The 14,856-nt window shown below is 34.1% G+C and overlaps 1 protein-coding gene across 3 annotated transcripts; it reads left to right on the top strand.

The window, feature by feature from the left end:
- Window positions 1-669: 669 nt before the first annotated feature.
- LOC116338408 (F-box/WD repeat-containing protein 7) lies at window positions 670-14,147 on the top strand. Of its 3 annotated transcripts, none has more exons than XM_031763621.1 (12): window positions 670-1,161; window positions 7,547-7,883; window positions 8,258-8,393; window positions 8,680-9,023; window positions 9,144-9,425; window positions 9,510-10,317; window positions 10,614-11,168; window positions 11,244-12,099; window positions 12,183-12,408; window positions 12,492-12,702; window positions 12,791-12,962; window positions 13,061-14,147. In XM_031763621.1, the coding sequence occupies exons 2-12, from the start codon at window positions 7,563-7,565 to the stop codon at window positions 13,170-13,172; spliced, it is 4,023 nt and encodes a 1,340-aa protein (XP_031619481.1). In that variant the 5' UTR covers window positions 670-1,161; window positions 7,547-7,562; the 3' UTR covers window positions 13,173-14,147. The 3 variants fall into 3 exon arrangements, with proteins under 3 accessions (XP_031619481.1, XP_031619482.1, XP_031619480.1); XM_031763622.1 differs by having other exon boundaries at window positions 671-1,161; window positions 8,680-8,951; window positions 11,241-12,099; XM_031763620.1 differs by having other exon boundaries at window positions 671-1,161; window positions 11,241-12,099.
- Window positions 14,148-14,856: the final 709 nt, after the last annotated feature.

Raw genomic sequence — 14,856 nt, 5'->3', positions numbered from 1 at the left:
ACTTACGTGACTTTTTACTTGAAATCAAATAAATGAACATTTGAATAAGGAACATTTTGAGATTAAATGGAAAATGTAACATAATGTTGCATTCGAACAATTTATGCATTCAAATAAATTTTTGTATTTTTACGTAAAAACTCAAGTTTTTTTCGATTTTTCAATTTACAGCGGGATAGAAAAGGGTGACATTTACATAAAGCAATGTCACCTAATGCTAAGCACAAGCAATGTCTTTGTTAAATTTCAATCAAATATTGCGCCAAACTCCTTTTTTCATTTAATAGAGGTAATGAATTATTGTATGGATGTTTGTATATCTCTTTGATATTCAAGCGAAAAAATGAAAAAAAAAAACTCATCTGAAAAAATGTTACGTCATCAAGCAGAATCCAATAATAAAAAAATATCATCGAATTTTGTAATAATTGGTTATTTTTTCCTAGAAAATTGTTTCGAATGAAATAAGAAAATTTCATATGTTGCATGTATACAGTGGCGCCAATCATATATAATGATATATATAAACACAGTATTTGACGGTTCGTGTAGAGTTGCGATGTATTGGTGTTGCCAGTGTTGTACATTAATTCACGGGGCATTATTGTTTTCATTCGACTGAAAAACTGCTGCGATTGTTTTCGGTATACTAACGTTGGTATCGATCATTTCTAAATTTAAGCGTGGTTCAGTTGGCTGCAGAGAATTTGTGTCGTCGCGAAAATATGTTCACGATGGAATAAAACAACTCAAAGATACATCATTAATATATATTTTTATTTTAATTTTTTCCGTTCTTGTAAGTGCTCGATATAAATTTCGTCGATTAATTGTTTCCGTAATCGTGGGCTAAAAAATTTTCTTTCGATATCGATTTTTGTTTTTTATCACCGAAAAAAAAAATAGAATTGCTGGGAAAAAATCGTGTTCGCTAAACAAATAGTGTGAAAAAAATTTATTATATGTATATATACATATAAAGAAAAGAAACAAATGGTTCAAAGTGTAAGGAAAAATTAAAACTGTGAGCGTGTGTGTGTGTGTGGAAACGAAATTTCTTGTACAGAAAAATGTCTTGTATTCGATCAGAGAATTACACAATTTGATATCAGTCAACGAAATTTTCATTATTCCATCGGAAAAAACGAAAATTCACACAAGGTATGCAACGTAGATTGTAAAATTTTAAACTAAATGAGACAAACTCACACGGTGTATACATATATATGACGGATGTGGTAAATTTGAGGAAATTATAATGTATTATAAATTTGAAACAAGGCAACCACTTCGACACTCCATATAAATGTGATTTCAATCGTTGCATTTTTACTTAAAGAAATCGAAGCAGTAAAGAAAAATGTGCTATGGTTCCGGTCTGAACTGTTGCTTCGATGAATTGAAGTTACAAAAAATAATATGTTGCTAATTTCATGATTAAAAATGTGCAAATCAGAGAAATAAATGCGTCGTATACATTAAAAATACATACAAAATACCGTAACTACGAAGTGTACATGAGGATATTGTTCCAAAGTCAGTCAATTCCATCCTCTTTTCGTTTCAATCTTAAAGTCAATTTGAACAATTCCTAGTAAAACCTTAAATGCTGTGGCAATGAAACAAAATAAAAATGCGTGTTTATTTTTGTTCAGAGAAAAAAAGCAAAAAAAAAAACACAACAAGAAACACAAAAAAGACTTATTGAGTGAATTCGATTTGATTGAAAGTCAATTTTCTTTCGCGTATGTTCGCGGAAAAAGTCATTCGTATCTTCTTATTGTGTTGAATTAATTGCATATACTGCAGCTGTGCCTTCGAACATTGTACGCTGAAGTGGAATACCCAGCAAAAGAAAAAAAATTATGACAAAAAAGATACAAGAACTGTGTGCGTACAGTGTGTTCATTTCCTCCGTTTTTCGTAGCCATATTATTTGGCTTGGTTACCACGTTTTTGAAGTCCTACTTTTCGGACGAGTTTGACAACAGTAATTACAGTTTGCGGTGGCAGCGCGACAAGCCAATATTAAAATTACTCACTCTGCCATTTAAATGAGAGAAATACAATCAGAAAACGGACAACCAGCCAGCCAATTAGCTAGTTTATTAGTTGCAAATCACTTTTTTTCGGCCGAAAACGGTCCAAGTTATTCAAGTTTTCTTTTTCGTTTTAAAATTTTCTGTTGTGCTGCGGTTCTTTAATTTTTGGCTTACGTGCAACTTTTTTTTCCATTTCATGAACATAATTAATGACATTCGAAAATAATTTCATGTGGGTCTCATTACCTCTTATTTACATTATGATGTTCAGTTCATGTCTATCGATCCTCTGCTATGCATCGTCATAGAAAAATCCATTCCACGGACTGATTTTGGTTTTTGTCTCTCCGTTACATTCCATTTTGTTGATAAAGATTCTCTTGGATGGGAATTGATTTATTCACATACGTACATTTATACATACCTATTTGAAAAAAGAATCGTCATTGAAATTCCGAAACACAAAGCAAAAAAAAAAACAGACAATTTACGGTAAAATTGGCAATTTAGAAGTAATATTATTTTGCATTAGATTTTGTTGTTGTTGTTGTGGTTTGTTTGTGTGCTTCTTGTGTGAAATTGCCCGATATTCAAGGTTAATAAAACAAAAGCAAAGCTAAGTGTACGTATAAGTGTTTTTGTTTCTTGAAATTGTATCAAAACATATTTTTTTTCTCACTCAATTCATTCGTTGGGATTTTCACGTGGAGAATGTGTTTAGTATCTGTTTTGTGTATATATAGTAAAATGTAATCATTTATATAAATTTGAATACAGAGTGTGAATAACATTTTGAAGAAAAAACACATTATTTTGTTTTTCTTTGGTTCCTTCATCTCTGGTGTACGTAAACATTGATTTGAATGGTTTTCTTATCAAGTGCCATAAAAAGAATCTCATTAAGTTTCGGTCAAATAAAATTTCGAATGTTGTCGAAATATCGAGAGACGATCGGTGTGCTCATTAAACAAAGATTAGTGCGAACCAAACCCACTATAATGCTAATGTACCAGAATACAAAAATGTTCCTCGTCAAATGCATAATTTCTAATATGTTGTTTCAGCGGTTCGTTTCTCCGTATATGTATTTAATTTCATTTTGTGTATTTGTGTGCAAAAAAGATAACGTGGCCATGTTTTATATCCGTAAATCTCGGCTTAAAGATCTTTATATTGTATACGTAATTGTTATAATTTTCGTTTCTATTTGAAGTAATAGCATTGTGCGTTTCAGAATTGTTTGCGTCAATGCACATACTCATACACCGTGTAAAAATTCAGTAAATTCTACAGGATAGATTTGACTGAATAAGAGAGCGAGAGAGAGAGAGAGTATGATAGAATCTTCTATTCTTCTTGTATATACTTTTTTTTTCTCTGTGATCTGCTCATACCGATTTTCGCTCATTTGTCTTTTCACAGACGGAAGTTTGAATTCCCCCAATTTTGTGAATCGTCAGTTCGTTCACACGTTTGGTAAATGGGATAAATGACATCAAACGTTTCGTTATTACTTTTTTTTGGGGTTATGTCGTTTTTGCGTAACCATGACTGAAGATGCATTCCAATAAATACACATGGCATTGAATTCGGTTTTGATGTATGTATTGTGTGCAAAACGATATACCGAAACATACGGTGTACAATAGAATCAAAGCGAAAAAGAGATGTGCAAAAATAAACGTATTTGTAAATAAATGTCGTTGTCACTAGAATTACGGCTTGCATACGGCCGATGTTTAAACGACAGAAGCAACAATAAGAGAAGAAACAACACAAAAGAACAGCAAACAACAAACATCATCAAAATGTGCGAGAATAAGAATAAGAAAATATATATATATATAGAGTTTGTTCATCTCATGGCCGTAGTATGAGTGAATGTGTCCATAATATTAGATTATAAGTGCATTTGTGCGCGCGTAGCTAATACAGGCATGAATTTACATCAATCCGTATGTATTGAAATTGTTTTTTTTTCTTTTCGTCATTCATTCCGTGTATGATACGTGGTATGGTGTCTGATGCAATTATGTAAACATTTATTTCATTTTTAAAATCTCATTAGATCGATTTTCGATTTAAAACATCTCAATTTTAAAATGTGGCGTTTCAATAATTGTCGCCATCATCAAAAAAAAAGCATAAATATTCTTGAAACTATTAAATTCCTTCACTTCTGAGTCACGACGCCGTTGGGTATAAAATTGCTTCACACAATGAACGGTACCCGTTCTAATCGGTTGCATCCGAATATTGTGTGAATGATTTTTTTTTAATTCTTATTTTTTTATGAATTGATGTCATTGGATGTGTCGTTTAAGCAGTGTCTGTTTTTTGTTTCATTTTTTCTTACTTTCGATATATTATCGTATTACAAATGCACATATTGGGCTCATTGTAACCAAGAGAAGAGGCAAAAAAGAACTATCATCCATGTAGATGGAACAAACATCCAGTTGTGCAGCCACTTTGGTTTGGCTTTAGCGAAGAGATATCCTACACATATAGTCAATAAGAAAAAAAAGCATCTAAATCATTTTTTACCATCCCATCCCATCCCATCCCATATCCAGCATGAGAACCGAAAAGAATGAGCAAATAAATGAAACAAAAAAGCAGAAGAAGGAACACACCGATTTCAACATTGTGCATGGGTATCGGTATGCGTGTATAAGTGTACATGAATGCACTGTGTCCCGTGTCTGAATGAATGTGTTAACGTTTATGATGTCTCTCATGATTTTAATCGTGCTCAAAAGAGCCGGACTACTATGGGAAAAAGTGCAATTGCCGCGCAATGATTACATTTGTAACCTTCTTGAATGTTGTGAAGTACTGTCTGCTTCGTGTCCGCGCTTATTTGAGCTTTAAGATTTTATGCGCACACATAAGCACCAAATTCATACAAAAATCTACACCCAGTTTTACTCTTGATTGCTATATAGTATTTTTATTTAATTCATTCATTCTTCTGCATTCAGTATCGCCGGAAAATCCATTATATTTATGAACCATCACATACAGCTCCATTTACGGTTTTACGGTTGTTGCTTTTTTCGCGATCCAAAATGTGGTTTGCATTTTGGTGAATAAATTTTCTGGTTTTTCTTCATTTTGGTATCTCTGTTAATCGAAAAAAAAAATGAATCCGATCTCTTTTTATTTCTTCAAGGTTAAACTGAATTCGTCTTCAAAAAAAACCAAATCAATTCCAATTTGGAATCTTCAAATCAGATGAGATAAAAACTATTATTACAGAAAAAAAAAACATTTCTTGCTCTAGTAATAATCTATGATCCATCTATATTTACCATTGAATTTTTAAGTTGGTTCTGAGTTTTTGAAGTGGTAGCATCATGAAAGCAAGTGCGGCAACTCTGCATGAAGCCAATATATATATTATAAAGAAAAATCCAATAATTATGAACTGAACGAGAGCAAGAGACAGAGCAAGAGACAGAGAAACGAAGAGAAAAATTGATATCAAATAAATCATATGTGAGATTGTGTAGCATTATCATTTCGAAGAGTCAAATAAAAGAGGCAGTTTTTGGAATTATCCCACGATCATTACACTTTCCGTTTGAGAATGCGGACAAAAATTGATCTTCCATAAAAATCAAAATAAAATCCATCGACACACAAAGAGCTCACACACAAAATAATAATAATAAAAAAAATCAGAAAACCGAATGTGTGTGTATATAAATATAAAGTGTAATAAAAATGCTGAGGCATTATTTTTTTATATATCTGTGCAAGCAGGTAAAATTGAAATCAAGGATGCCTCTTTCTTTGTACCGTTGTTGGTAGTTCGTTGTTGCAGTCATAGCGGCTTATTCTGTTGGTCGATTTCTTTTCCTTTGGTTTTTCGTTTCTTCTTTTGTATACAAACATAGAGAGAGAGAGAGAGAGAGAGAGAGAATGGAAGAGAGCATGATTTTCAGGATTTCGATTTTTGTGAACCAGTTTAGTTGAGTGATGAATTACGAAATAAAGAAGAATGAAAAATGGTGCCTTTATTCGTTGTTCACGATTGTCTCTAAACGAATTTCACGTACATTTAATATATGTGTATATATTTACTCGTCGTAGTCATCGTCATCGTAGCCGTCCGTTTTGGCTGTGTGTCTTTGTGCCTTCCGTCAATTCCTCCGTTGTGTGTGCAATGTGCACAATTTACCCATAACATATTTAGATGAACGATGTGCTTATACCTTCAATATATATTCAATACGATGGGACAATATCGAAGAACCGATAGTTTCTTTTCTCCCTCTTAATTACGGTCGAAAGCCAAACGAAGAGAAAAAAAAAGTAAAAAGAAGAAGTAAAGAAAACAACCATGGGAATATTTCGATGAAGAAGCAACGATACCTTTCAACAATAACAATGGTACAACTAGACGTATTCATCACCTAAGCGATAGATTTTTGAACGAATAGTGCAATTGATTTGGTGTGTGCGAATTTATCGAAAGGAAATATCGCCATTACCCTTACCGAACATTTTATAGATAGACATATATAGATAAATTATAATTATTGAAGTGAATACCCTTTCAAAATCAAACATTTCTGTCGTTCATGCAAACAATCATTTATAAAACGATTTAAACCGGTCTTTCTTCCGGTCAATTGAACATTTTAACCGAAAAAAAAAAATTCAAATCAAAAACTGAAATGGAAAAAGAAAGAAAACACGAATGCCAAATGAACTATCACACGAATTTCATTAAATAAAAAAAACCCTTTTTCCCTAAGAAACGGACCATAGCATACAAATCTTGAAAATGTCCAAAGAAAGTATCCCGATTTTTTTTTTCTTGTTCAATTCAATTGTGAACAGAAAAAAAAAACAACAACTGCTATAATCTAGGTTGATAAAATCTAACAAGTTTTTCATGTCACCCTTACAATTGTACGGGTGCGCATAAGTTGTAGTTATTGCAAGTTTGTATTAATTTAATGTTGTTTTGGATGTGGTTTGTGTTTTACAGTGACTTTGAAATGAGATTAGACAACATGAAATTTATATATGTATGTAATAAAGGTTGTTTTATCGCGGGAATACAACCCTTCTGTATTGTTCCACATGTTGAAAATCACGGCGGAATTGTAGCACACATTCTCCAAGCATGAGAATACAAAATTGATTGGCATGATGATTTGTAACATATTGTGTCGGAAATGCAGTGTAGTCATGCATAAATTTCGGCAAGACGGTTGCCTTCAACCATCATAAATGACCATCAAGAAAGCGCACCAACGAAAAAAAAGACTCAGCTGAAGAGTGAACAAAGCGAAATGATGTGCAACATGCAAATTACTTCAATTACACTGATTATTATTGAAGACATATTTCATTTCAAAATTTTTTTTAGCGTATATACTACATTTGAGAACAAGATGTTCACAAAGCCAACTTTTTTTCTCGTCTCTTATAAGTCAATTCTCATTCTTTTCTTTCTTTTCTTTCTTTTCTTTTTTGGAAAATTGTAGCATTAAATTGTACAGAATGGCTGACAAGTGTACAGAATTTTCGAAAAAGCAACAAGAACCAAAAATAAATGATGGTGAACATAAATCAAGTGTTACTGCTGATTCGACTGCGTCTACCGAAGTCAAAACTGCCATAAATGTAGATGATAAAAATGCACATAATGCAAAATCAATGTTAAGTAGTGTAGGAGCAGCTGAAATTGAATCAGCAAACGTAGCGCATACAACAAGAACAACTGCACACACACCATCCAATGATTCAACATTAACGAAAACAACAACAACAACAACCATAAGAGCAAACACGCCAAACCATGATATCATCAATTCGAAAACGGTACGAAAAATAAGCGACAACCAGCCGCATTTTTTGCCCAAATGCAGACAAAGAAAGAAAGATAGAATGAGAGTCGAAACCAAGCTCCAGAGGCCTTGTGGTTTAATTGAAAACATTTTTTTTTGTTCAATTGATACAAACGCGCAACGAATGACCAATTCAATTTTTTAATATATTTTTGTTTCTTGTCTTGTATTACAAGAGCCCGAAGAAAGAAATCGTTGGTGCGTTGACATTTAATTGAATCGAAAAACGTTTTTGAGCAAACCGCAAGTGCGTGGAGTGTACAAGTTTTCGGCACAATGTAAAAAAAACCATTTGAATGCTAAAACACCTTTTCTCTTTTTTCCATTTGTGTATGTGCGTGCATACAGACGAGTACTTCTGAAGAAATCAAAACATCTCCAACATCCTCGCAAGCACCCGTGGTCGTTGATATTGTAATGACTGGAAACGAATTAATGGAAATGAAAGAATCAACAACAACAGCAGCCGGTATGCAAACGACAGGTAAGTGACATGAATACGCATAAGAAGCAACAGCACCACTATCACATACACGCCGAATATGCATCGATATACGGTTGACGTACGTATTCCACAATACATTATATTTCAATTATCGAAAGAGCCGCTGCACTATTGAATATTTGGAATATTTTCGTGCAAAAGTGGACAAAGTGGACACGTCACATCGTAACATTAACTCTTTTTTTTTGTTTCCATTTTAACCGGGTTTTCTTTTTTCTTCTCTATATTCCTGTCTCTCCTTCTGTATTTCTATAAAAAAAAACAGCGACGACTCCAATTCATAAAGGCATTGAAAGTGATTACTTAAATGAAAATGAGAATGAAGCCGACGAAATATCAGAAAACAGTGATAATTTTCTGTACGAGGCCCGTGCAAATGCGGAAAAAGTTATGTATTTAAATTTAGAAACACCTGTTCTTGATGATAATAATGAATTTATGGAAGTCGATCAACGCCAATGCCACGGTGCAGAACAATCACAGCCGCACTATTGCAAACGTGGTTTCCGCAAGTCTGATAATACAGCCAATTTCACGGTAACCAAACCTAAACGTCTAAGTGATGAATTCGATTCGCGCGACAATGATATTAGCAATAATAAAGAAACGGTATGTACAGTATATCGCTTTATTGATGAGCAATTTCATTTGAGCAGATGAAAATTAAGAGCAAAACCAATTCAACCAATTAATAATCGTGTATACTGGTGTTTTTTTTTTTAATTTCAGCTGCCTGTTGTGAATACGATCGGTGAAAAAGTGTCCCAATCTGATTTGATGATCGGCGAGGGTTCACCAGAAGACAATAGCAACAATGTAAATGAAAGCGATTTAGTAAAGATGAATCGTTCGTCGGATATTATTGATGACGATACATCAACTAGTAGTTTGATAAATATTGCAAATAAACAGCCGCCAATCCAAGAGCATATGGAAGATTCCTCATCGCCACACTCGTCCATGTCACCGGCTGACGTTGCCATTGCTGATCAAAAACAGCAAATAGAACATGTAAGAATAAAAAAAACACAAAGTAGTTCGAAATCATTTTCTTAATCTCACTTTCTCTCTTGCTCTCTTTTTTACTTGCAAAAGTTGTCGGATGTTGTCGAAGAATTGACAAACCATGGCGATGAGCATCAGCAACGATCGGAGCATTTTTTCGCAAATTCGCAGCGCTTATTCACAAACTCGAACCAATTGTATACAAATAATGATGTGCAATCAATGGATGCTATTGAACGAAGAGATTTTATCAACGAACAAGAAGCGACGGCCAATTGTATATTGAGCAGTAGTTCGTTGATTATCAATGGAACCAATGGAGATGAACCGAGACTGAATTTAGATTTGTTAGGGAATAGTTTTTCACAAAAAATGGAACAAATAGCCGCTTTGACTGAAGAGCAAACTACCAAACACGCCGATAATGTGACTTCGACTGAAAATGGCGCCCAAAATGCAATTAATATTAATAGCAATGATCAATTGATTACAACACCCACCACAAGTAGAACAAAGCGATCTCGACTGCCATCACATCACGCCGAAAAAATCACATTACCAAGGAGCATCGAAAAAATAAACGATTCCGGTAAGGAATCAACGTCAACGGCAACAGCAACATCATCACATCGCGAAGCATCCGATATAAACTCAACCGCCATGCCAACAGATGCTTCGAATCAATCGAACGCATGCAATTGTACAACGGATACGATTGACGATGAACAACAATCCACCTCGAAATCAACATGTTCGAATTGCAATAAAGAGCCAGCCAACGAATCACGTTTGGAAGATGCATCGAATGCTGACCTCGACGATGATGAGGATTTAGACGATGATACTGCCGGCGATCATGAAGATGCCGAAGAAAACGGCGAATCATCATCAACGTCACGTACGTAGTATTTTACACTGATTTTCTCTCTCAAAAATCCCAAGGTTCTGACACTGTGAAATGTATGGGGAAATAGCTTCGATGCTATCTAGTGTAAAAGGTACAAAAATTGATAGGGTTTTTGATTTCACTCAGATTATAATCGATTACGGTAGAGGGAAGCATTTTCTCCAATAAGTCTAAGTATTCTAGGGAGGTTCATTTGAGACTTATGTCAGAATCTTTGGTGAAAATTGCTTTTAAATTCAATTTCTAATTCATTTTAATGACATTATTGTTTCATTATACTTATTTAGGAGCTAATTCAAGTCGTGTTCGATGTAGTGGGAATAGTTCATGTACTAGCAACTGTAAAAACAAACATTCGAATTCCGATAATACAAGACAAGATGCAGCCGCATCCGCAGATCTTCCACCAAATGTTTCACCATCATACTACCGAGAAGCCGGAATTGCACTTGAAGATCAAGAGTTAAAAGAGTATGAAAATGAGACGATAGATAAAAATTTCCGATTGATGATGGGACTAGAACCGGAAAATCCGTATGCCGATTGGTCGTGTGAAGTGAATTCGGATGGTGAAGAAGTGTGCACGTGCCGTGATTATGCCGATAACGAAACGACTGTAAACAGTGAAGATGAATTACCAAGTCGAGATGTGGATTTGTCTTTATATTCAATTTCTGGTGTTGTGCTAAATAGCAATGGTAACTCATCAACCGATACACCAACATCTCGAAATCATCGAAAGCGAAAACTAACCGAAAATCGATCGTCAATATTTAGTGACACAACTAGTGGTTGCAGTGATGCAAATAGCAATGATAGAAAACGTCTTGCGCTCGATGAATGTAAGTTAACACAAATTGACATGGTTTATTAGAAAATATTTTAAATTTATGGTAAATTTTTCAATCTTTCAGCAGGCGTATCACAAAAGTTAAATTCAAGCACGAGCGGTAGTCAACCAAGTACTCCAACTAGTTCATCAACAAATATTAGCTTACGAACACCACGTTCAGTGATTCCAACGCGAGACAATCCGCCGCCCGAATTGTCTGATTGGTTAAATCAATTCAAGCAATGGTCACATGTTGAGCGCTTAGTCGCCGTCGATCGGTTGATTGAGCATTGTGAACCCACCCAAGTGCGACACATGATGAAAGTAATTGAACCACAATTTCAACGTGATTTCATATCGCTATTGCCTGGCGAGCTTGCACTTCAAGTTCTATCCTATTTAACACCAAAAGATCTTCTTCGGGCAGCGCAAACGTGTAAAAGTTGGCGTGCTCTATGTGATGACAATTTATTATGGAAAGTAAAATGTAAACAATTAAATATTTCGATTGAAACGTCAAAAGATCGTCCGAAACGTGGTCGTATTGGTAATATGCCACCAATATCATCGCCATGGAAAGCAGCTTATATTCGACAACATATCATTGAAATGAATTGGCGTTCACGGCCAATTCGTGAGCCAAAAGTTCTCAAAGGTCATGACGATCATGTTATAACTTGTCTTCAATTTTGCGGTAATCGCATCGTTTCCGGCTCGGATGATAATACGCTTAAAGTTTGGTCAGCCGTCACTGGTAAATGTTTACGCACATTAGTTGGACACACCGGTGGCGTTTGGTCATCACAAATGTCAGCTAATATCATAATTTCGGGTAGCACAGATCGAACATTGAAAGTTTGGAACGCTGACAATGGCTATTGTATTCATACACTAACTGGACACACGTCTACCGTTCGTTGTATGCATTTACACGAGAAAAAGTGAGTCCATTAATAAATCGAGCGAGTATATGAATTTTCCTACATTAATTTGTTTGCATTCATTTACAAAAAAAAAAAAATAGGGTTGTAAGCGGATCACGAGATGCGACGCTTCGTGTTTGGGATATAGTACAAGGCAAATGTTTGCATACGCTTGTTGGCCATTTGGCAGCTGTTCGTTGTGTACAATATGATGGAAAGCTTGTGGTTTCCGGTGCTTATGATTATATGGTTAAGGTTTGGAATCCAGAAACAGAAGAATGTTTGCATACATTACAAGGCCACACAAATCGTGTTTACTCACTTCAGGTAATTTACAAAAAACTCGCCAATTCTATCTATTTTTGTTTGAGTTTACAATTACTAACATATTTGTTTTGGTAAATTTTCAGTTTGACGGCGTTCACGTTGTATCTGGTTCGTTGGATACATCGATTCGCGTTTGGGATGCAATTACAGGAACCTGCAAACACACCTTAATGGGTCATCAAAGTCTTACATCTGGCATGGAATTGCGACAAAACATATTGGTGTCGGGAAATGCTGATTCCACAGTCAAAGTTTGGGATACGACCAATGGCCAATGCTTACAAACACTATCGGGTAAGTAAATTCAATTTAAATGTGAATTGAAATAAAAAAAGTGGAGACAAAAAAAATTAATCACCGCTTCTAATTGTTCATATTTCAGGTCCAAATAAACATCAATCGGCTGTTACGTGTTTGCAATTTAATTCTCGATTCGTAATTACGTCATCCGATGATGGAACGGTTAAATTATGGGACGTTCGTACTGGTGAATTCATTCGTAACTTAGTCACATTAGAATCGGGCGGCTCAGGCGGTGTCGTTTGGAGAATACGGTATTGTTTTTTTTTTACTTCACATCAGAATAATCAGAAATCTATTTTACAATGCAGTCGATTTAAAACGAGTTTCTTTTTTCTTAAATTCGTTACAGATCAAATGACACCAAATTAATATGCGCTGTTGGATCCCGTAATGGCACCGAAGAGACCAAGCTGATGGTATTGGACTTTGATGTTGAAGGTGCCTGCTTGAAATGCTCATAAATTTAAGTCGATTCAGAAAATTTAAAGTGAACGAAAAAAAAATCTCATTACAAAATTACAAAACAGCAAATAGAAACACATACCGACAAATTATACCAAATCAAAATTATAAAATTGGATAATTTTTTTTAAACAAATTATAAATGAACAAATAACCAAATGTAAACCACACAGCTGAAATTGGATGCATGATAGTGATGGTAATTTTGCATCTCGATTAACACAAATGAGCTAACCATTTTGAAATTGAAGAAAGAAAAATATCAAATGTCATAGAAATGATCCAATGTAACAAACAATTGTATATTGTTTTTAATTGATTACAAATTGTAATTGCAATGTAATCAGATATATGTGATGGTTAAAATCGAGAGCATTCAATACGGTTTTATTGCATAAAGCAAGCAATCAAGGAAACGAACGAAACAAATTTAAAAAGAAACACACATGATTAGTATTAAAGCCATACACACTCGACAAAAATCTGAATAGATCTTAATCTGAAACAATTTTTTTTTCATTGAACAAACGAGATACACAAGAAACAACTAGTATTGGGAATTTTGTTTTTTTCGCGTAGGTAGTTAAATATGTAAGAGTGACAGAGAGTGTGAGATAGAGAGATAGAAAGGGAGATAAAAAAATACAATTGAACCCAACAAACTCTTTTTGTGAAAGAGCAAGAGAATGATAAATACAAATGCAGATCAGTTCGTTTTATAAACTTATTACAGATTGTTTTTCCCAATGTCACAGTAATCGAACAAGATCAAGTTTTGAACATTTTAAACGTAAATTACGCCAATTTTATGTAACAACCGCAAATTTCAGAGGAAAATATCGTGTATGTATTTTTTTCGTTCGTTTCTTCCTTTCTTACATTGATTTTTGGCTGTTTTTCACTGTTCAACGACAAATAAAACATGAACTACGATGAAGAGAGGAAGAGATTTTCTTACCTTGTGTATGACTGAACGCAATTTATTGAAAGTATACCCCCCGTGGATTTTGTCTCTTTAGTTGACTCATTCTAATAGATTTTTTTTTGCGTATGTGTTTTCTGTTCGACCCAAATACGTTTTTTTATTTTGTTAACAAAAAAAAAGAATTTTTTTTTTGTATTTGTACCTACACAATTTTTATTGTTAAAATTATGTTTTGGGATCAATGTTCCATTTTCTTTTCGAAGGAAATGAAAAAAAATAACAAATCCCAACTCCGACACTTGATTTCGAAACGAAAAAAATGGCGTCAATAGTATGCAACACTGTATAAAATGAACATCAATTCTTTTAAACAAGGATATATTTCACAGAGATGTGATAATTGATTGATTTGATTGTTGAAAAGAACGTATAAATTGGATTTAGATACATCACCGCTTTATTTTTACCATTCTAAACAAGTAGAAACTATTTTCTCCAGAACAAATAAATACTTTATTAATGTATATGTATTGAATATGCCACAGAATTTCTGATGGATGCATCTGTTCATATCACATCGTCAATTGTTACGTCATTTCCTTATACATCCATAGAATTGGTGCTTTTGCATACTCTTTGGCCATTTATTTTGCTCGTTCCAATTTAATTAGTTTTCCTTTCTTTGATATATATGTTTTTTTTTGGTTCCGATTTTGAAAACAAATCCCCTTTTAACATTTCTTTGAAAAAAAATTGTT

The sequence above is a fragment of the Contarinia nasturtii genome, unplaced genomic scaffold (genome assembly GCF_009176525.2).
Source record: "Contarinia nasturtii isolate CC-2019 unplaced genomic scaffold, AAFC_CNas_1.1 Cnas_scaffold_414, whole genome shotgun sequence".
In the NCBI taxonomy this organism is placed as follows: Eukaryota; Metazoa; Arthropoda; class Insecta; order Diptera; family Cecidomyiidae; genus Contarinia; species Contarinia nasturtii.
Note: the sequence above shows the minus strand (reverse complement) of the source record. Positions and strands in the feature narration are given on the sequence as shown.